The 24,277-nt window shown below is 43.0% G+C and overlaps 1 protein-coding gene across 3 annotated transcripts in view; it reads left to right on the top strand.

Moving 5' to 3' along the window:
- IRF6 (interferon regulatory factor 6) overlaps positions 1–24,277 on the top strand; it is a 106,243-nt gene that overhangs the window by 76,733 nt on the left and 5,233 nt on the right. For all 3 annotated transcript variants that reach the window (XM_068269755.1, XM_068269754.1, XM_068269756.1), the window contains 3 exons: positions 375–521; positions 16,661–17,053; positions 19,996–20,114. In XM_068269755.1, the coding sequence (XP_068125856.1) occupies positions 375–521; positions 16,661–17,053; positions 19,996–20,114 (659 nt within the window). The remainder of the gene's footprint in view (positions 1–374; positions 522–16,660; positions 17,054–19,995; positions 20,115–24,277) is intronic.

The raw sequence follows: 24,277 nt of genomic DNA on the forward strand, positions 1-24,277 counted from the left end.
GAATGCTCGTTCAGGGATTTTTATCACAGCTGATAACAGACAGATTAAGCAGAGAAGAATGAAACCGAAAGCAGGGTAGGTGTTTACTGTCATGTTCTCACTGATAAATGTAATATACATGAGGGTGCTTCGTCTCTGGTTCTCTTTAAGTTAAATAAGTGTGTGTATTAATTAGATGCAGGAAGAAAAAAAGATAATGGTCAAAGAGGAAGTATAGGAAATACAGTCATGGATGAAAGTTCAGCTTTAGCTTGGTCCCACATTTGAGGGTATACCAACTGGGATCCATGATTTCCACTCTCTCAGATTTGGTGTGCATGTTCCAGAAATGTTTTTGAAGTATATTTGAATGTAAAAAAATATTTTTTTCCCAGATTCACCCATGGCACCAGCAAGCCTAGGGAGTTGTACTCCAGAGCCCAGCTGGCCAAAGTCAGAGCCACAGGACATGGAAGTACCCCAGACACCAGGAGGTGTGGAGTTTTTTAGTTCTCCTGAATTATGGATTAGCTCCCTTCCAAGTAAGTAAGAGTGTTATAGAAGATGAAAGTAATTTGTAATCTTGCCGTCTTAAAGCAGAAGGTATTTGCAATAATTAAGCCACTTGCATTGCTGTATATCTGGGATTAGACTTTCAAACAAAAATAATGTGCTAAAATGCTTGAAAGGACTGTTCTCATAAAATATTCTCCTAGCGTAAAATAAAATATAATTTTGTTGTTCCTTATAATCACACCTACTTTGGCGGCTACATGTTTCAAAATTAGCACCACTCCTAAGGCCTCGTTCACATCAGGGCCGTTTCTGTGCGCTTTCCACAGCGCACTGCCCTGTGCGATCAGCAAGGTATTGATTTTTCCATGTAACTAAATGTAGCTGGTTCACATCTATGCGCTGCGCTGAGCAGCGTTACAGAAACGTAGTGTTGCAGGCATTTCTGTGCGTTGAGCTGGAAAGCGCACAGCAATGCAAGTGAATGGGTCCGCTTTTTTAGCGCATAGAAGCGCGTACAAGCGCATAGAAGCGCATGCGTTTTTTACCCCTAATTGGAGAAAAAAATACATTTACATACAAAAACAAAGTTTTATTGACAACTGCTGCTGCTACAGTAAGCAAAACGTGCTTTAAAGAAGCGCAGCGCAACGCACAGAAACGCAGACTAAAGCGTGCACAAGCGCATGCGTTTTTTACCATGCGCTTTAACGCGTTTTTCAGCGCAGTAGATGTGAACGAGGCCTAAGAGGAGACACACTGGTAACATAAATACTATTTCCAACTTTAGAAAAACCAGATTGTCTACATGTGCTTAACCACTTTACTCCCTGCGGTACGAATTTCTCCGTCCCTTTTTCCACCCTTATAAAACCAAAGAACAGAGAAAACCGTACCTCCCGCGCTACCGTCGCTGTCCGCGCTCCCGCCGCTCGTGCACGCCGCCGCCCGCTTGCCGGGAGATCAATGAACGGGAAAATCCATTCTTGTTCGTTGATCTAAGCCCCCGCAATGATCTGCTGCTTCTATGAGAAACAGCGCGATCATTGTGATTTTCCCAGCCTCATAGTGCTTCCTGTAAGCGTCCTTCCGGACGCTTACAGGTCGCATGAACACAAACTCACTGTGGCCATCTTGTGGCCAAATAGTAAAACTACACCCTAAAGCATTTTACATATACAAATACATTAGTTTTACACAATAAATTAACTCATTACCGCCCACACTCCCCAATTTTTTTTTTTTTTTTGTAATTTAAAAAAAAAAAAAAAAAAAAAAAATACATATAAAAATACATAAATAGTTACCTTAGGGACTGAACTTTTTAAATATTTGTCAAGAGGGTATAACACTGTTACTTTATAAACTACGGGCTTGTAATTAGGGATGGATGCAAAACTGAAAAAAAATGCACCTTTATTTCCAAATAAAATATTGGCGCCGAACATTGTGATAGGGACATAATTTAAACGGTTTTATAACCGGGACAAATGGGCAAATACATGTCATGGGTTTTAATTACAGTAGCATGCATTATTTAAAAACTAATGGCCGAAAACTGAAAAATAATAATTTTTTCCTATTTTCCCATTAAAACAGTTATAATAAAATAATTCTTGGCATAATGTCCCACCTAAAGAAAGCCTAATTGGTGGCGAAAAAAACAAGAGATAGTTAATTTCTTTGCGATAAGTAATAATAGTTATAGACAAATTAATGGAAGGAGCGCTGAAAGGTGAAAATTGCTCTGGTGTTCAAGGGGTAAAACCCCTCAGTGGTGAAGTGGTTAAATATAGTTTTAATTTTAGACTGCAAAATAGTATACAAAACCGTGGTTTACAATACAATTAAAACTTTTAAAACCAATACTTGGCATGCGTGCTGTTACTTCCTATATTCCCACAGTCCCTGTGAGGGTATACCACCGTATCGATCACCCAGCCGCAGCCTATGCAAATCGATCGGTCACCCAATCACAATTGGACATGAGTGGGCCCACCACCCGTCGCGCACCACGAGGCCTCCACACTCATGCTATTCAGTGCACTGTATCTTTAAAGATGGCCGGCTGAGCTCCTTATCAATGTCCTTTTCCTCAGAGATAATAGAATTAATGCACAGCAATCCTTCTCTATGCCAGATAATCTATCCTCCTGTAACAATATGATAAACAGGACTTTCAATACTTTGGAACACTCAGCCGATCGTCTCACTATTCTTCCGCCCATGCAGGGCTGCACATATCACAGCTTGTCTCATGTGTATGATAGATACTCACAACCCTCCCGCAGTGTTGCGCTCTTCTGAGGGAGCTTTACCCAGGGCTCCTAGCATTAATGGATTCCCGATGCTATAGATGCATCACCTCGCAGCGTCTCCTGCTCTGGCCGCTTTCACTTTCTCCGGCGGAAGTTCATGGCGTGGCCCGGCATCTCGGGTTAGTGAGCGCTCACGTCTGCCAACCTGGCCCCGCCCACTGACTCGTTTCACCCCACCCACGGGGCTTTCTCAAAGCGAAATGGGGATGAGGTTTCCTGCAGCAATGCAACCTTATAGCCGCTCTTAGTTATGACAATACAATCAGGCTTAGTCCATAGCCACCATTTTTGTTGTGGTATTGAAGGGCAAAAACAGGTATTCATTTACTTTATATTTAATTTCTTATACAAGGGCTTTTTTTTATCCCTGAGGACGATTTCTTTTCCTTCACCATCCCCCCTCAACATTTAACTCCGGAAATACACCATATTTAGATCAGAATTCAAACCTTCCGGTATTCGTGTCCCCAGGCGATAGATCCAGGTTGCCTCTATTTTATAAAGGTCATTCTCAATATCACCTCCTCTGTGTGACACTTTTTGTTTTATGATCCCCTTAAAACGTAATCCCGTAGGATCTCTGTTGTGATAGCGAGCAAAATTAGTCCCCAAAGGGCTATCTTTCTCAGCCTTTTCAATATTTTTTACATGTTTCCCAATTCGGTTACCCAAACGTTGTTTTGTTTTTCCCACATATAATAAATTGCATGGGCATTTGATACAGTAAACAACTCGTTCAGAATTACGATTTGTTATCTCTAATGTTAAATGGCCTAGTGCCCTTAGCATTTGTAAATGTCTTAGTTCTTTCAACCAGGCTACACACATTGCAATCTCCACAACTAAACATTCCAAATTTCTGGGAATATTTACTCAACCAGGTTTCCCTTTCTTTATTTATAAATTCAGATCTCACCAATTTATTTTTCAAATTTGGTGCTTTTTTGGCTGTCATATATGGTCTTTCTCCCACCAGATTTTTTTATACGCTTATCTAGCGACAAAATCCCCCAATGTTTCTGTAGTATTTTCTGTAATGAATACCAGTGGGCCCCATATGTTGTGACAAACCTAATAGGGTTGCCCCTCTCAGCCCCTCCCTCTGTTTTTTTACGTGGTGATCGACCTGTTCGAAGTTCCTTCCTATTTTTCTCCACCATTCTCTGGAATTTCTGTTCCACCAAATCCTCGGGTATCCTCTCTCAATCAATCTTAACTACTTTCGCCTCCTGGACGTTCTAGCTACGTCCAGGAGGCCATGTGCGCGCACTCCCGCCGCCGATCGCGTGCATGCGTGCTCCCGGCCCGCGGTTTGTTAGCCAGGCAATCAGTGAATCGGGCTATGGTGCCCGATCACTGATTCCTCTCCCCCGCAGAAAAAGCAACAGCTTCTCTCGGAAGCTTCGCTTTTTCTGGCTCTAGCATCCCCATGCGTCCCTCTAAGCGTACATGTTATGCTTAGAGTGACGTCATGTAAACAAACTCATGGCTGCCATCTTGTGGCCAAAAAGTAAAACTACAACCAAATGTAAAAAAAAAATAAAAATCAACAAATTACTGAAAAAAATTACTGTTTACATCCCACCCTCCCAAAAATACCCATATAAAATGTTTAATATAAAAAAACAAAAAACATTACAATTAAAAAAAACAAACATGTAAATATTTACCTAAGGGTCGAAACGTTTTAAATATCAATGTAAAGATTAAATATTTCCATATTTTTTTATTTTAAACTGCTGAATAGTGATGGATGCAAAAAGGAAAAAATGCACCTTTATTTCCAAATAAAATATTGTCGCCAAACATTGTGATAGGGACATAATTTAAACTGTATTAACCGGGACAAATGGGCAAATACAATACGTGAGTTTTAATTATGGAGGCATGTATTATTTTAAAACTATAATGGCTGAAAACTGAGAAATAATGAATTTTTTTCCGTTTTTTTCTTATTCTTTCGGTTAAAATGCATTTACAGTAAAGTGGCTCTTAGCAAAATGTACCACCCAAAGAAAGCCTAATTGGTGGCGGAAAAAACAAGATATAGATCAGTTCATTGTGATAAGTAGTGATAAAGTTATAGGCTAATGAATGGGAGGTGAACATTGCTCGGATGCATAAAGTGAAAACGACTGAAGGCTAAAGTAGTTAAACTCTATTCTTGGCCCTCTTTTATGAAATCATCATCCAGGGTACAAATTCTCCTGTGTCTATGGAATTGCCCCCTCAGCACTGCTCTTTTTTGTGACTCCAAATGGTGGCTAGAATAATGTAATGTATTTCCTGCTGTGGGTTTTCTAAAGGTGGTAGTTATCAACCTTCCATTTTCCTTTCAAATTTTTAAATCCAGAAAAGAAAGTTCCTTCCCACTCCAATCATAGGTGAATTTGAGATTTCTCTCATTTTCCCTCAACATCTCAATGAAACAGTTCAATTGCTCACTGGTGCCTCGCCAGACCAGGAGCACGTCATCAATGAACCTCAGCCACAGGCGAACATGCCTCTGGAAGAGGTCCATGGGGTATACATCCTGTCTCTCCCACAGCCCCAGATGTAGACAAGCGTAGGCCGGGGCACGGGATGCCCCCATCGACGTGCCCCTGGTCTGACGATAGAAACGTCCATCAAAACAGAAGCAGTTATATTCCAAGACCAATTGTAAGGCCTCTGCCACAAACTCGTTGTGGAGTGCGGAATCCGGGTAATGCTCAGGTTTGTCACAACATATGGGGCCCACTGGTATTCATTACAGAAAATACTGCAGAAACATTGGGGGATTTTGTCGCTAGATAAGCGTATAAAAAATCTGGTGGGAAAAATACCATATATGACAGCCAAAAAAAGCCCCAAATTTGAAAAATAAATTGGTGAGATCTGAATTTATAAATAAAGAAAGGGAAACCTGGTTGAGTAAATATCCCCAGAAATTTGGAATGTTTAGTTGTTGAGATTGCAATGTGTGTAGCCTGGTTGAGAGAACTAAGACATTTACAAATGCTAAGGGCACTAGGTCATTTGACATTAGAGATAACATAAATTGTAATTCTGAACGAGTTGTTTACTGTATCAAATGCCCATGCAATTTATTATATGTGGGAAAAACAAAACGTTTGGGTACCCGAATTGGGGACATGTAAAAAATATTGAAAAGGCTGAGAAAGATAGCCCTTTGGGGGCTCAACAGAGATCCTACGGGATTACGTTTTAAGGGGATCATAAAACAAAAAGTGTCACACAGAGGAGGTGATATTGAGAATGACCTTTATAAAATCGAGGCAACCTGGATCTATCGTCTGGGGACACGAATACCGGAAGGTTTGAATTCTGATCTAAATATGGTGTATTTCCTGAGTTAAATGTTGAGGTGGGGATGGTGAGGGAAAAGGAATCGTCCTCAGGGATAAAAAAAAGCCCTTGTATAAGAAGAAATTGAATATAAAGTAAATGAATACCCGTTTTTGCCCTTCAATACCACAACTAAAATGGTGGCTATGGACTAAGCCTGATTGTATTGTCATAACTAAGAGCGGCTATAAGGTCGCATTGCTGCAGGAAACCTCATCCCCATTTCGCTTTGAGAAAGCCCCGTGGGCGGGGCGAAACGCGTCAGTGGGTGGGGCCAGGTTGGCAGACGTGAGCGCTCTCTAACCCGGGACGCCGGGCCACGCCATGAACCTCCGCCGGAAAAAGTGAAAGCGGCCAGAGCAGGAGACCGCTGCGAGGTGATGCATGTATAGCATCGGGCATCAATTAATGCTAGGAGCCCTGGGTAAAGCTCCCTCAGAAGAGCGCAACACTGCGGGAGGGTTGTGAGTATCTATCATACACATGAGACAAGCTGTGATATGTGCAGCCCTGCATGGGCGGAAGAATAGTGAGACGATCGGCTGAGTGTTCCAAAGTATTGAAAGTCCTGTTTATCATATCATATTGTTGCAGGAGGATATATTATCTGGCATAGAGATCTGTGTTGTGGAAGAATGCTGTTAACAACGGACAGTAGTAGCCATACCCCCCAGAAGATTGCTGTGCATTAATTATATTATCTCTGAGGAGAAGGACATTGATAAGAAGCTCAGCCGGCCATCTTTAAAGATACGGTGCACTGTATAGCATGAGTGTGGAGGCCTCGTGGTGTGCGACGGGTGGTGGGCCCACTCATGTCCAATTGTGATTGGGTGACCGATCGATTTGCATAGGCTGCGGCTGGGTGACCGATACGGTGGTATACCCTCACAGGGACTGTGGGAATATAGGAAGTAACAGCACGCATGCCAAGTATTGGTTTTAAGTTTTAATTGTATTGTGAACCACGGTTTTGTATACAAATTTGCAGACTAAAATTAAAAGTATATTTTTGTTGTTGTTGTTGCAGTCACAGGAGGTGATGAAAATCTTACAGCTCTGGCAGGATTTGGGCTAGCACATTTCCTCTTGGGGTATTCTCTACTTTATTCTAGATGGGAAGTGTCACAGTAACATTTTGGATTGGCGCAATGCAGAAAAATGAGATGTGACGTATATAAAGGGCTTCCAGAAAGTATTCACAGCGCATCACTTTCTCCACATTTTAGGTTACAGCCTTATTTCAAAATGGATTAAATTCTTTTTTTTTTTTTTTTTTTTTTTTTTTCCTTAGAATTTTACATACAACACCCCATAAGGACAACATGAAAAAAGTTTACTTGAAGTTTTGGTTAATTTATTAAAAGTTAAAAAAAAAAATGAGAAGTCACATGCGGTGCTGGGCTCTTGCTGGGCCACTCAATGACGTTCACAGAGCTGTCCTGAAGCCACTCCTTTGATATCTTGGCTGTGTGCTTAGGGTCATTGTCCTGCTGAAAGATGAACTGTCACCCGAGTCTGAGTTCAAGTGCGCTCTGGATCAGATTTTTATCCAGGATGTCTCTGTACATTGCTGAAGTCCTCTCCTCCCAGTTCCTGACGCTGCCACCACCATGCTTTACTGTAGGGATTGTATTGGCCTGGTGATGAGCAGTGCATTCACAGCAGTTTCCAGGGCCGGATTTACCATAAGGCACTGTAGGCACGTGCCTACAGGCGCCTCTTGATGGAAAGGCGGCTCACTTCCCTCCCCGAGCGCTTTCCTCCCTGCACCCCATGCAGAGTGCTGATGAGAGTGTAAATGAGAGGTTACTCACTCTGCTCTCCGCATTCCACTGACAATATCTCCCTTTAGTCAGGGGCAACAGTAACTACCTTATACTGATTTGCTTCTAGCTACCTAATACTTGGGGGCACCTCTCGCTACTTAATATTAAGGGTATTTCTGGCTACCTAATGACAAGAGGCACCTGTAGGTACCTATGACAGGCAGGGGAAGTAAGGGATGAGTGACAGCTGGGCTAGACAGCACACTTGCGGTGTGGTGCGGCGGGATTTGTAGGTTCATGGAGGGCGGAGTGTAGGGTGCCAGGACATCTGTGCCTATAGGCTCCTTTGAGGTAAATCCGGGCCTGGCAGTTTCATCAAAACGGGACACCTGGCATTCACACTAAAGAGTTCAATTTTGGTCTCAACAGACCACAAAATTTTGTTTCTCATGGTCTGAGAGTCCTTCAGGTGCCTTTTGGCAAGCTCCAAGCAGGCTACCATGTGCCTTTTTACCAAGGAGTGGCTTCTGTCTGGTCACTCTACTTTACAGAAAAAGGAGGAAAAGTGATAGTGGCCAGTGTCACAAAACTTTTTTTACCTTACCCATAAAAAAGATAATGGGCGGGGCTAACCCTAACTAGCATGAACTACAGGCCTGATTGGTGGATTGTTGTAAAGATGGTTGTCCTTCTGGAAGGACCTCTAGGAGGAGTCCTAGTGGTTTTGAACTCCTTTCACTTATGAATGATGGAGGCCACTGGTTTTTCCCATAATCCTTCAGGACAAATGTGAGACGTCGCTCCTCACAGGAAGAGACAGCACTTCCCCTATAAAAGTCACATGGTTAGTCCACCCTCAGTGCTGGTTTTTCCTGTGTCCAGGCAGGTCGCCATCTCCCCTTTGGGTGAAGCCTGTGTGCTTGGCTGCAGGTGGATCCTTCTGGGTGGCTGAGACTGCGACACTGAGGCAGTCTGGCCATGTGCCCCTGGCTGGAACTTTTGCTGGGGTTTGCCTATATTTCTCTCCTGCTTAAAAGACGGTTTCCTTTTACTGCAGAAGATTCAGCCTTGTGGGATAAATTTCCCAAGTTGGATGCCCCATTTTCCCAAGTGAATAAACAAGGGGACTTGGCATTTGAGGATCTTGGGGATCTAAAAGATCCACTTGATATAAAGGTGGATGCTTATTTGAAAAGGTCTTGGGAGGCTAGTGCGGCTACATTTAGGCCAGCTGTTGCCTCTACATGTGTGGCCAGAACTTTGGAGCTGTGGATTAATCAGCTCAAAGGTAACATACTGGCTGGTGCACCTGTTGAGCAATTGTTAAATTCTATAGCTATTCTGACTTATGCTGGGCATACACGGTACGGTTATTCCTGCTGGCTCGATTCCGGCGCATCCCCGCGGGAGCCTGGATCGATTCCCGCTCGTCCCCACGGGCGCTTATCTTCTGCTCGTTTTCTTGTAGTGTCCTGCCCGCGGTATCGAGCGGGGAATCGATCCAGCGGGTGATCGGGCATGCCGGATTTTATCAGCGTTCCCGATCACCGGTTCGATTCAGCGGGAATAAACGTACCGTGTATTCCCAGCATAAGGCTGCTGCATATTTAGCAGATGCGTCTGCTGAAGCAATTAGGTTTACAGCCAGGTCCACTGCTCTAATTAATGTTTCTCGTAGAGCTTTGTGGCTTAAAACATGGGATGGTAACATCTCATCCAAAAATAGGCTATGTGGTGTACCTTTTCAGGAGAATTGTTGTTTGGACCAGAGCTGGATTCCGCTTTGGAAAGAACATCGAATAAAAAAGTTTTTTTGTTTTGTTTTTTATTTTAGGAAAAAAACGGTTGCAACTAAAGTTTTTTTTTCGTAAGCCAAACGGTGATCAAAAAGATGCCTCTAAAGATCAGAGAAAAGGCAGGAGAAAATTTTGACAAGTCCGGGAAAGGGGGCTTTAAATCTAAAGCTCCGGAGACCCAGTCAAAATCCCAATGACTCATGTCAGGCGGTGGGGGGGAAGGCTAAGATACTTCTCTCTCAGGTCGGCAAAAGTGTCAAAGAGCCCATTTATTCGCCAGACAATAAAGTTGGGTTACCAAATAGAGTTTGCCTTTCCTCCACCGTCAAGATTTGTGGTCTCAAAAGCCCCAAGAGATCCCATTCTGGTTCCAGAGATTTTGAGTATATTGCAAAACATGCTAAAACAGAACGTAATTCATCCTGTGCCAGTTAAAGAACAAAAGCAGGATTTCTATTTGACTATTTTTGTAGTAAAAAAAAAGCCGTTGGGCAAGTTTCGCTTGATTGTGAACGTAAAAGCCTGAATCCATCTATGAAAAAGAAAAAGTTTCGGATGGAATCCATCTTTTCAGTAAGGGAGCTACTGTTTCCAGGGGCCTTTATGGCATCTCTGAATCTAAAAGATGCTTATTGGCATGTGCCGATTCACCAAAAATCGCAAAAGCTTCTAAGATTTGCAGTAAAGGTAAATGGGATGGTAAAACACTACCAGTTTGTTTGCCTCCCCTTTGGAATCACTTCTGCCCCAAGAGTTTTCACAAAGATTCCGGGAGAAGCATTGATTCCGTTAAGAGAGCAGTCGATTTTAATCATTACGTATTTAGACAACTTGCTAATTTTCGGAAGTTCAACAGAACAGCTGAAGGATCATTTAAATCTGGTATCGGAACATCTCCAATCTCTAGGTTGGATCATCAACCTGGAGAAGTCCTCTCTGATTCTGAATAAGAAAACTTCCTTTCTCGGCATCTTGGATTCGGTAAATCAGATTTTCCTTCCTCCAGAAAAAATTCTAAAGATAAGTTTGTCAGTGAAATCACTACAGAGGGAAGACAAGGTTTCCCTAAGGGTGATATGTTTGTGCTGGGATTAATGTCATTGACAATGGTGGCAGTACCCTGGGTGCTGGCACACATCAGGAAGTTGCAGATTTCTTCTAGAAAATTGGGACGGTCGTCCGCAAACATTAGATTTAAAAGTCACATTTCCTCAAACTATTGTGTTGTCTCTGCAATGGAGGTTAGAGGAATCCAACTTTGTGAGGGGAAGGCCTTGGAAAGAGCCTGTAGACAAAGTAATGACTACGGATGCAAGCGCTTGGGGCTGGGGAGCTCATATAGCTCACCGAGCCATTCAGGGGAAGTAGACAAAGCTGGAGTCTCAGAGGTCATCCAATTGGAGGGAATTAAGGGCAGTAAAACTGGCCTTAGTTCAGGCACAATCAATACTGGCACAATCCAATGTTCTGATCCAGTCGGACAACATTACGGCAGTGGCGTTTGTCAACAACCAGGGAGGCACGAGATTCCTGTTGCAGGAAGAAGCGGAGGAGATCTTGTCCTGGGCAAAAAAGAATGTGTTATCCTTGAGAGCTGTTCATCTCAAGGGAACACTCAATATAGAGGCAGACAAACTGAGCAGAAGCAGGATTCTGTCATCAGAGTGGTCTCTACACAGAGAGGTGTTCGTGGACATCACAAAACGATGGGGAACACGGTCAATCGATCTGTTCGCAACAGAAGACAATGCCCAGATTCAGAGTTTCTTCTCCCTCAATCCAAGAGAGCAAAGCCTGGGGGTGAATGCATTCATTCAAGAGTGGAACTTTTTTCTTCTGTATGCATTTCCTCCTCTCAATTTGATTTTGGCAGTCATCAGCAAATGGAGAGGTTGTCAAAATCGGATGATTTTGATTGCACCTTGTTGGCCAAGAAGGAGTTGGTTTTCAGCTCTCAGGAGGTTAGCATCGGAAGACCCTTAGAAACTTCCTCACAGGCCAGATCTACTGCTGCAAGGCAACCTGTGGCATCCACATCCAGACAGATTAAATCTCTGTCTGGATCCTGAATTAGCCTTACTCAAAAGATTGGGAGTATCTGACAAGGTGGCCTCTGCATTGACTGGTAGCCGTAAAGAAGGTACTAGGAAGATCTACTTGAAATACTGGAAAACTTTCCATCTTTGGTTGTCCCATCTCTAAGTTTGATAGCCTGTCAATTCCAGCAGTCCTGGATTTTCTTCTGCTTTTTCAGGTATCCCCTTGTCTTCCTCTCCTTTGATAGTGAGGTTTCTAAAGGCTCTTTCTAGAAAACTGCCAGTTTATAAACCATACATTTTCTCCTTGGGATTTATCAGTGGTTTTAAAGGGCCTTCCAAAGGTCCTTTTGAACCTCTAGAGGACAGTTATTACGTTAAAGACAGTATTTTTTGTAGCCATCACTACAGACAGGTCAGTGAGCTACAAGCCTTGTCTATGAAAAGTCCTTATTTTCAGGATAGGTTAGTGTTACAGACAGATCCTAAATTCTGTCCGAAAGTTATGTCTAGGTTTCATAGGTTGCAAGATATTGTTTTGCCTACCTTCTGTGTGAATCCAAGTTGTGAAAAGGGGAGGATTTTTCACTCATTAGATGCTAGAAGATGTGTTCTGGAATATTTGAGCAGAACTTCAGATGTCAGGAAGACAGATTCCTTATTTGTTTTATTTTAAGGGAAAACTGTAGGTCAGAGAGCTTCTAAAACTACTATTGCTAATTGGATTAAGTTAGCTATTGTAGAAGCTTACAGAGTTATGGGAAGTAAGGCTCCTGCTTCATTTAAAGCTCATTCTGCTAGAGCTATGGCAGCTTCTTGGGCTAATAATGCAGGGGCTTCGCCTGGGCAAATATGTAAAGCAGCAACGTGGTCAAGCTTTTCTACGTTCACCCGTCATTACCGAATGGATGTGATGTCTGCACATGACTAAGTGTTTGGTAGAAAGGTTCTCCAAGCAGTGGTCCCACCCTGAGGTTGTATTACTTGTTAATTGTCTCACCTTTGCCCTGAAGGATTGTGGGAAAAAACAATGTTAGTACCTTCTAGCGTTGTTTTGAACAATCCTTCAGGGCCACGATTCCACCTGGATGTTCATTTTCTGTGTCTGATAGTTGCACAGTTATGGGTTAGTGGAATATTCACCTGTCGGGACTTGGCTAAATGCATGGTGGGTGGACTAACCATGTGACTTTTTTTATAGGGGAAGTGCTGTCTGTTGCTGTTCCTGGGAGGAGCGACGTCTCACCTTTGCCCTGAAGGATTGTTCAAAACAACGCTAGCAGGTACTAACATTGGTTTTCATTTGGACCTTCAAAGCAGCAGAAATTTTTATGTAACCTTCCCACGATTTGTGTCTCAAGATAATCTTGTCTCAGAGGTCTACAGACCATTCCTTTTACTTAATGCTTGGTTTGCACTCTGACAGGAAATGTCAACTGTGAGACCTTATATAGACAGGTATGTGCCTTTCCAAATCATGTCCAATTAACTGAATTTACCACAGGTGGACTCCAGTTAAGCTGCAGAAACATCTCAATGATGATCAGGGGAACAGGTTGCACCTGAGCTCAATTTTCACCTTCTTGGCAAAAGTTGTGAATACTTATGTATATGTGCTTTCTCAGTTTTATTTATTTTTAATACATTTGCCAAAGCCTCAATTCATTATGGGGTGTTGTGTGTAAAATCCTGAGGAAAAAATGAATTTAATCCATTTTGGAATAAAGCTGTACCATAACAAAATGTGGAAAAAGTGATGGGCTGTGAATACTTTCCCGGAGGCACTGTATTTAGCTTTGGGGTAGTGTCTCTGAATTGATGTTGTACTTTGTTGTTAAAGGGAATCTGAAGTGAAAATAAACTTATGAGATAATGATTTGTATGTGTAGTACAGCTAAGAAATAGAACAATTAGTAGCAAAGAGTCTGTTATTTCCAGTAGAGGAAGAGTTAAAGAAAATATGTAACTACAAAAAGTTCCCCTGGGGGGTACTCCCCTCGGGTGGGGAAAGCCTCTGAATCCTATCGAGGCTTCCCCCGTGCGCCTGTGTCCCACAGCAGCGATAAAGCTCCATGAACGGCGGGGATGTAAATATTTACCTTCCCGGCTCCAGTGCAGGTGCAGTATTGGCTCTCTGCTCAGAGATAGGCGGAAATAGCCAATCACGGTCGGCCCGCTCTACTGCGCAGACGCAAGTCGCCTGCGTAGCAGAGCGGACCCGACAGAGATCAGCTATTTCTGAGCAGAGAGCAGCAACGGCGCCCTCGCTGGAGCCAGAAAAAGTAAATATTGCACAGCCTGACATTATCGGCTGTGCGTTCCGTGGGCTGCAGCCAGACTGCCATGGGACACAGGACGACGGGGGAAGCCTTGATAGAATCCAGAGGCTTCCCCCTACCGAGGCGAGTACCCCTAGGAGAACCTTTTTCCGTTACGGAGTCTCTTTAAGAAACTTCAGTTATCTATGCAAAAGAGCCTCTCTGTGCTCTCCGACCAAACTTGGGTCGCTGTATTCTGGAGCACTTATACATCAAAGACACAGTCAGACACAGATTTAGATAACCTTTTTACTGCAGGGAAGTTGAAAGAGTTCAAGCTCTGCTTGTTTTTATAGTTCAAACTACAGAGTGTGACTTATAATTGCAAATATGACAGGATTATGAAATGTTGTTAAAAAAAAATCAGAACAATTAATATGAGACAATTTTCTTTGCTATTAATGTTCTATTAATTATCAGTACTACATATATAAATCATTGCATCACAAGTTTTTTCTTTTATCACTTCAGTGTCACTTTAAAGTGATCTGAAACTCAACAATTCTTCTTTTTTTCTCTAAAAGATTTACAGCCTTAAAGAGACTCCGTAACAAAAATTGCATCCTGTTTTTTATCATCCTACAAGTTCCAAAAGCTATTCTAATGTGTTCTGGCTTACTGCAGCACGTTCTACTATCACCATCTCTGTAATAAATCAACTTATCTCTCTCTTGTCAGACTTGTCAGCCTGTGTCTGGAAGGCTGCCAAGTTCTTCAGTGTTGTGGTTCTGTGATGCATCTCCCCACTCCAGGCCCCTCTCTGCACACTGCCTGTTTATTATTTAGATTAGGACAGCTTCTCTCTTCTTTCTTATCTTTTACAAGCTGGATAAATCCTCCTCTGAGCTGGCTGGGCTTTCACATACTGAGGAATTACATACAGGCAGAGCTGTCTGCACTCTGCAGGAAGAAACAGCCTGACACTTCAGTGGATGATAGCTGCAGAGGGAAAGAAAAACACAAATGATCTCTTGAGATTCAAAAGGAAGGCTGTATACAGCCTGCTTGTGTATGAATGTATTTTCTATGTGTGGACATACTGTACATCAACCTACTTCCTGTTTTGGTGGCCATTTTGTTTGTTTATAAACAAACTTTTTAAAACTGTTTTTAACCACTTTTAATGCGGCGGGGAGCGGCGAAATTGTGACAGAGGGTAATAGGAGATGTCCCCTAACACACTGGTATGTTTACTTTTGTGCGATTTTAACAATACAGATTCTCTTTAAACCAACTACCAGCAGTTTTTTTAGCTGAACAGCATTCAAACAGTTAACATACTTTATTCTTCAGTGGAAGCTTGTAATCCGAACTTTTAGCTTGTGATCTGAGGTGACATTGAATCTGACTAGCAGACACAGATGAGAAATTAATCACTAGATAGCTGCTGTATTTATATTTAAATATATGAATTAAATGCAATGGCAGCTTTCAGAGTAGATAAACTGCACTTTGTGAAAGGGCAATATTACTTGTGCCCAAAAGTAAATGGGGTGACTGAATGGGTAATAAAAAGTAGGAAAACACATTTTTATTGAATATTATGTTCGTTTTATTCCACTTTAATGTGGATTTCATACCAGAAGTACAGAGTGCCTGGATGCTTGTAGTCAAACTTAATTGTGTGGCCTACAAAGCACATGGGGTGTGCTTTGTAAGCGTATGTATTATTCCACCACATGTAATCTGGGCATCTGGAGAAGCAGAGGGACGGCTCTCCCTGCGCTAGGTAATCTTGGAGAATATATGTAATACATTGTGGCCCGGGAACGTGCTCACAGGTGGCCTGTGATGACAACCTTCACAGGGACGAGGGGCTACACAAGCAGCCCCACAGTACGTAAGGAAAGGCACTCCCCCAGCAGCATACTGTGTTACGAACCTCCCTTATAAATCCCTATCTCCACTTGTCAGTTTTTTTGTGCATTTTCTGCACAGGAAAACCGCAACCAATGTTAATCAGTTGGCTAGTTCACACTTGAATTTTTACATGCAGAAAAACTGACGAGTGGAGACAAGACCTTTTATAGTGAGTTTCATTGAAAGAATAAAGGTGTACTGGTACTCCAGGCACTTTATTGTGGGCACACACATTACAATTTTTTATTTGAATCATCAATCCAATGCAATTTTCCTGTTGACTGGAAGTTTTGGGTGAGATCAGTCAAAGGGGTGTATGCACCTTAAAGGTCCGTACACGCGCCTGATCAAAGGCAACGACTGGTCCGTCGTCACCTCCTGCTGGGCGTGTTTTCAGCAGACAGCACAGCATTTGTACAGTCTGTCGGTGTACACACGCTGTACTGTCTGCTGAAAACACACCCAGCAGGAGGTGACGACGGACCCGTCGTTGCTTTTGATCAGGTGTGTGTATGGACCTTAACTGACCATGGATGTGTGCTGGCTCAGTGTGACCCACTTGGTGGATTTCAGTGAAGTGGGCCACAGTAAACTGCTCTCCTGACTAAAATGTTAGCGGTGTTTGTATGCTATGACTCATTCATTCATTGTTATTAGCCACTCAGCTCGTTGGACATTTGTTTTTGTTTCATCAAATAGTTATGCGTTTTTATTGTTTTGCAGTGACAGATCTTGAGATCCAGTTCTTATACAGGGGAAAAGAAATGGGTCAAACAATGACTGTCAGTAACCCTCAAGGCTGTCGACTTTTTTATGGAGACCTTGGTCCGATGCCAAACCAAGAAGAACTTTTTGGTCCCATCAGTCTGGAACAAGTTCGATTTCCAGGACCAGAGCAGATTGTAAATGAGAGACAAAAGTTGTACACTAGCCGTCTCTTAGATGTAATGGATCGGGGTCTTATCTTGGAAGTCAGTGGCCATGCTATATATGCTGTAAGGCTTTGCCAGTGCAAGGTGTACTGGACAGGACCCTGCTCGCCTTCTCCAAACATTCCAAATCTGATTGAGCGTCAGAAGAAAGTGAAACTTTTCTGTTTGGAAACCTTCTTAAGTGGTGAGTTATCAAGATCCTCTCACTTGATGTTAACATTTAAGTTCTACATATCACCACAAATAGATGTACAGAGGCGCCAAAAGGATAAAATATGCTAAAATGTTTAAAATATTCGGGTGGCGGTGGTGGGCCGACCACTCCCAAATAGACACGATGCTGTCGTTTAAACTCAAGACAATTTATTTACATACTCCAAGTCGCAACGCGTTTCACGGGCACAATCCCGCTTCATCAGGCATTAAACAACAGAGTAGCACACAGCTAGTGGTCCAGTATACGCTTGGCACCTCTGTACACACTGTGCACACAGAGGTGCCAAGCGTATACTGGACCACTAGCTGTGTGCTACTCCGTTGTTTAATGCCTGATGAAGCGGGATTGTGCCCGTGAAACGCGTTGCGACTTTGCTCTTGGAGTATGTAAATAATTTGTCTTGAGTTTAACCACTTTACCCCCCCAGTGCTAAATTTCTCCGTCCCTCTGCGCACTGCTTCACCCCCAGGGACGGAGAAAGGTGCACTTGTTTGTTTACTGGCTGGGAGTGGGTGGGGACCTGGCGCGCACACTCCAGCCAGCCAGCACAGCAGGTGACTAATTGGATGTTAGGAACAAGTGTTCCTAAATCCAATTAGACGCGCCGATTGCGGACACAATGGAGACTGCTTCAAACAGAAGCAGTCTCCATTGATAACAATGAAATGTAAACAAATGCGCGATCGCGCGACCCGCGCGCGTGCGCACACACACGCCCGCTCTGCAGTGCAAGGATTGGTTATGGGGACCCCAGTCCCCAATTACCAATCATATCACAGAAAAAAATCAATGGAAGCAGCGCTGTAAGGTACAAATCGCGCTGGTGCTTCAGGGGTAAAACCCCTCCGTTGTGAAGTGGTTAAACGACAGCATTGTGTCTATTTGTGAGTGGTCGGCCCACCACCGCCACCCGAATATTTTAAACATTTTAGCATATTTTATCCTTTTGGCGCCTCTGTACATCTATTTGTCAAGATATCCACCCTGGGTGGAAGGGTGATACACCCTCTTTTCCTTCTTCTGAGAGCGACATCTTATTCCTGAGTGGGGACAGGTCTAATCTCCCCACCTGCATATACAGTGGTTGCCTGAGCGGTAACCCATGTTTGTGAGTATAACACTTACTTATCACCATTCCTCCTGGTTCCAATACATACTACACCATATCGGGCTCTCAGTATCTCTCTTTTATAACACCACAAATGACTCCACAAATAATTCCACAAAAAGAGTAGCTTTTTCTGAATTGTTTTAATAATGCATCCATGTAGCTGTCAAACGAAGGCCTCTTTGACATTGGAGTTTACTATAAAGGGATTCTACTGTATTGTCATATGCAAACACCTTGGACAGTGAGTGGAATAAGGGAAGTAGCATTAGCACATTAATGGTGGGAATATACGGCTCGATTCTAAACCCTTTATATGGCTCTATAGATAATTTCCGACATGTCCGATCTCCCGCCCGATCGTTTCCGCGCTTGATTCTGCATGGAGGACAATGGGAAAAGATAAAAACGAGCGGAAGATAAGAGAATCAACTGCAGAATCAAGTGCGGAAAACGATGGGGCACGGAATCTAGTGGCAAAATCGAGCCATGTATGTGCAACATAATAGATCCTCTGTTGTCTCGGAAACAGCTGAGGATGCATATTCTCTCTGATGTTTGCATACCAAGGACGATGTCACCCTTTTTATAGAATAGGAGGAAATTGGATTATTTTTTAATTTGATTTTGGGTAGCCCCAGGTTACATTCCCTCCTATAAGAACCAGCCCTCAGATTCATAAAATGTACTTCCTTTGGAGATTTGGTTACGCTAGAAATAACCTGATCTATCATCACAATTGCATTCTCCCGCACCAGGAATTAGACCTTACTCTGGTCATTTTTACTTTTTGTTTTTGTAAATATTTCTATATGCATACTTTCTGCATTCCTCTTCTGTGTACTAAGCAGAGAATTTACATCTCCTAGAGAGAGACTGCAGAGTATTGTGTTATAGATCAGTGTTATATTGTATGCTTGTTTCATTGCTACTCATGTGAGATTGCATTGTGTGTGTGGTGTTCCCATAGTTTTAACCTAAAGCCCATGGCTGACCCAAGATATGTGAATGCCTGAGTGCATGCAGCTTGACAGCATAGAACGAAATTGTTGTAATTGCCGTAGACAGGGACAGATCTCTGTTCAGTGCAGGAATCTGTGTGTGTATGGTGTCTAATAGAATCGTTTGCACAGGACTGCTAGTCTTGCAAAGTGTGGTTGAGGGAGACAGCATTGTTTTAGCTTAACCTTCCTGGCGGTAACCCCGAACGTAGTTCGGGGTAAGCCGTGCAGGAGGTTTTCTCAGGCCCTGCTGGGCCGATTTGAATAATTTTTTTTTTTCTGCTAGCACTTCGATCGCCGCCGCCCCGCGCTCGATCACTGCTATCCGCGTCGCAAGACAGCCCCCCCCCTAGACCCCTGCGCTGCCTGGCCTATCAGCGCCAGGCAGCAGCAAGGGGTGGATCGGGACTCCCTTAGACGTCGGTGACGTCATCCCGCCATGGCGACGGGGGAAGCCCTCCAGGAAATCCCGTTCTTTGAACGGGATTTCCTGATCGCCTATCGCCGGAGGCGATCGGCGGGGCCCTCGGCTCGCTACATGATATAAAATAAATAAATAAATAAAAAAACCAGCTGCGCTGGCCCCTGGCGGTTTTTAATATACCGCCAGGAGGGTTAAATAAGGCTGTTCCTCCTCTTGATTTGGTCAAAAACTGTCAGGATCTGTGTCTGCAGGCTTGCCGTGGGTGCCGGTCCTGACACACGCCATCCTTTTTTCTTTTTTTTTTTGTTTAAATGTTTGTCTTTTTTATTAATCCTTATTCTCTTCTTATTCTCTTATTCTCTTATTCTCTTCTTAGACCTTATTTCTCTTCAAAAGGGAGGAGGAGTTAAGCAGCTATCTTATGAAATAAACCTTTGTTTTGGAGAGGAATGGCCTGATGGTAAACCCAGGGAGAGAAAACTAATTATTGTGCAAGTAAGTTAAATCAGCTATGCTGTTTAGTTAAATATAAATGTGAGTGTGAGGAATACACTAAATTTAAGATTGTTTAAATAACAAATTATCTGAATGTTCACAAGGCACAAGACACAAGGTAAGCACAGAGGTATGGTCATGGTGGATCCACATACCTCTGTATTGCTCATTTCTCTCCTTGTTCCCCTAAGTCTCTCGCAACCACTCTTTGAAAAATTTGACTTTTGCCTTAAGTCAAATTTTTGGACAGGCTTGCCATGATGTCCCCTTCTATCACCCTCCCATTGCCTTCTATTAAGGGGAGTGAATGGGGTGGGCAAGAGGTGGTGATAGGAGGGAAGATCGCAGCAAGCCTGCCTCTCCTTGTCTGAAAATTTGACTTTAGTCAAAAGTCAGATTTTTCATGGAATGATTAGAGACGGGGAAACGAGGAGAGTAGCAAACAAAGCACAGTATGTGGATCCAGCATAAACCTACCTCTGTGCTTTAGGTAGCTTTGTTTCATTTTGTGTATCATTTAAATATAAAAATGGATCAAAACATTCAATGGTGACTGGACATGTTAAAGTGAACCTTAAGTCAACCCAAAAAAATGAGTTTTACTCACCTGGGGCTTCCAATAGCCCCCTGCAGCTGTCCGGTGCCCTCGCCGTGTCCCTCCGATCCTCCTGTCCCCGCCGGCAGCCACTTCCGGTTTCGCCGCCAGGAGCCGACAGGCTGGGAACGCGAGTGATTCTTCTCGTTCCCAGCCACAATATCGCCCTCTATGCTGCTATATGCTTGCTATAGCAGCATAGAGGGTGATATTGTGGCTGGGATTGCGAAGTATCACTCGCATTCCCAGCCTGTCGCCTCCTGACACTCTCTTTGTCTTAACTATTAAAGTGATTCTGAAGCTAAAAAAAATATGAATGATCTAATGAATTGTATGTGTAGTATGGATAATTAATAGAACATTGGTAGCAAAGAACAGTTATTTTTTTCAGTTAAATAGCTTTTTTTTTTTTTTTTTTTAATAACATTGCATCATTCTCTAATATTTGCAGTTTACAAACAACACTCTGCATTTTCAACTATGAAACGGAGCAGAGATAATGACCCTTCGAACTTCTCTGCAGTAAAATCTTATCTGAAGTTGTCTTTTACTGTTTGTTTGATGTATTAGTGCTTCAGAAAATCGCCCTGCAGCCAACTAAATTAGTCAGAGCTAGGAGAAGCTCTTTTACATACAGTGCTGTCCATATGCATACCTCTGTCAAATTTTGACTTAGTTATTTTTAATCAATCAGAAATTTCCGGGAAATGACATAGGTGTCTCCAAAAAGATAAGACAGGAGGCATTATTGTGGTGGTGGTGGTGGTGGTGGTGGGGGGGGGGGACTCTCAGCTTTAATTTACATTTGAGCAAAAAGTGTCCTGTCCAAAATTATTCATACCCTTCACAAATTGTCACAGTCTGTGGGAAAATCTAAAGTTCTATACCTTTCCAAATAGTTCAAGCTGTTCTAAAGCATCCTAATTACCCTGATTAACTGGGAACCACTGTTTTAATCAACTCAACAGGTAAAAAAAGCCGATCTCTGCAGTTGGTTTGTGGACAGTCATGGCTAAGACAAAGGAGCTCAGTGAGAACCTGCGGCTGTGCATTGTGCCTGCTCACAAGTCAGGAAAGGGCTACAAGGCAATTTCTAAATGTTTTTAAGTTCCAGTGGCTGCAGTGCAAAGTATTGTTAACCCTCCTGGCGGTCTATTAAAAACCGCCAGGGGGCAGCGCGGTGGGTAGCCACGAATCGGCGCAGAGAGGCGGTGATCGGTGTACACGCGCAGCTAAAAAAAAATTATGCAAATCGGCCCAGCAGGGCCTGAGAAATCCTCCTGCGCAGCTTACCCCAAACTACGTTCGGGGTTACCGCCAGGAGGGTTAAATACGAGAAGTTCCGCACTGTGGAAAATCTCGACGTGGTCGGAAGCCAAAAGTGACACCTGTGCTGGACAAGAGGATAGAGAGGTGAAAAAGAATCCAAGAATCACCACCAAGGCCATCTTGGTGAATCTGGGCTCTGCTGGTGGCAAACTCTCAAGGCAAACAATCCAACTGGTACGGCACACTGCTGGGCTCCACGGATGCAGACCAAGGAGGATGCCACTTCTCCAGATAAGGTACACGAATCACAGTAATGATACCATGAAAAAAGAACAATACATGGGGATTCTCAAAAACAACATCAGGCCGTCTGCAGAGAAACTTGGCCTTGGGCACAAGTGGACATTTCAGCATGACAATGACCCAAAACACACAGCAACGGTGGTGAAGAAATGGTTGGCGGACAACAACATAAACGTTTTGGAGTGGCCCAGCCAGAGTCCTGACTTGAATTCAATTGAGAATATGTGGCGGAAGCTAAAGATCAGGGCGATGGCAAGAAGACCCTCCAACCTGAAAGATGTAGAGCTCATTGCTAAACATGAATGGGCAAAAATACCTTTGGAGACGTGCAAAAAGCTGGTCTGCAATTATATTGATTGCAATTATATATTGATTGCTGTAATAGCCAATAAAGGCTTTTCTATTGATTATTGAAAAGGGTATTAATAATTTTGGACAGGACAATTTTTGCTCAAATGCAAATAATCTGAGAAATGTTTTCTTTTCCCACAATAATGTCTTATCTTTTGGGAGACACCTATGTCATTTCCCGTCAAAAAATTACTTGCTGGTTGAATAAAAGTAACTAAGTCAAAATTTGCCAGGGGTATGAATAATTATGGGCAGCATTGTAGATAACAAGTGAAGTTTCTTAACCCTTCCTGTACTGGAAACAATATGAGACTTACATATGTGCTACTAATGTTCTGTTTCTTAGCTGTACTACACATACAATTCATTATATCATAACATTATTTTGACTTCAGATTCCCTTTAATCTCCCTGGCGGTGCATTTCTGTCTGGATTTATGGGTCTAAAAGCAGTACATTTTTTTTCAAGAATTTTAGGCCTCCAATTCTTAAGTCTTAACTCACCAAAATATATCAGAATAAAGGCCTGGTAGACATCCTGCATATAAATAAAATACTGGAACACAAAATTGTTGAAATAATTAAATTAATGAATAAGCTTAAAAAATAGTGAACAGTACAAATAAGGCACCAGACTATACAATATGTACATATATACCTAATACACTTCCCACGTGTGGTATATTTTGAAACCGGGAATGGCACAGAGGGCGACATCAGTAGAAGCGTGATTTCTTTCGGACTTTATTCCCCTTGCGATCAGTCTTGGACGGGAGGCATAGAGTAGTCCTAATCCAGGCAGAGGTCGTGCAGGCGGCCGGCAGAGAGTAGTCCTAATCCAGGCAGAGGTCGGTGCAGGCAGAGTAGTCAAAATCCAGGCAAAAATCATTAATAAGGCAGAAGCTCTTAGCTCAGAAGCAGTTGGGAACCAAATGGCTATATTGTTAACATCCTGTGCTTTCAAATGAGCTTATCTGCCATGGCAGTCAGGTGTCACAGGAGAGCTCAAATAAAATCCTTCCTTCTGCCCTGTGCAGCACATTGAGGGGTCCAGATGGGCGGATCAAACAGGCTAAACTCTCTATATACATACAGGGCTCATTGCTCTATGTTCTCCTTATGCCCTGTGCAAAAGTTCAGGTAAACTTGAAAATGTAGTGCCACCCCCGATGACGTCACGACGTAAATGTACGACGCTTCACCGCTGATTGGCCACAGGGATCCTGGAAGAAGAGCGGAGGTGAAGGGGATCCCGGTGGCTGGGTAGAGTAGCCTGGAGTCCCACTGACCACGCGCTGGACCCAGGCAACAGGCAGGAGTGGCAGTTTTAGCTAGCTCGAGCTCAGCTCGGAAATACCACCGGGGGGGTTAAACAAAGCAGAAACAATGATTATTTGAATTTTCCTGCAGTAAAACCTTAAACGGCAAAGAAACAGAGTTAGCTTGAGATAAGTGGTTCAGAAAACAGGACCGCTTTCGAGGTCAGCGACGCTCTTTTGCATAGTTTACTGAAGCTATTTAACTCGTCCTGTACTGGAAAACAAAATGAGACTCTCTTCTTTCCTACTTATGCTCTATTTCTTAGCTGTACTACTACACATACAATTCAATTCATTATATCATAAGTTTATTTTTGCTTCAGGTG

The sequence above is a fragment of the Hyperolius riggenbachi genome, chromosome 2, assembly GCF_040937935.1.
Source record: "Hyperolius riggenbachi isolate aHypRig1 chromosome 2, aHypRig1.pri, whole genome shotgun sequence".
In the NCBI taxonomy this organism is placed as follows: Eukaryota; Metazoa; Chordata; class Amphibia; order Anura; family Hyperoliidae; genus Hyperolius; species Hyperolius riggenbachi.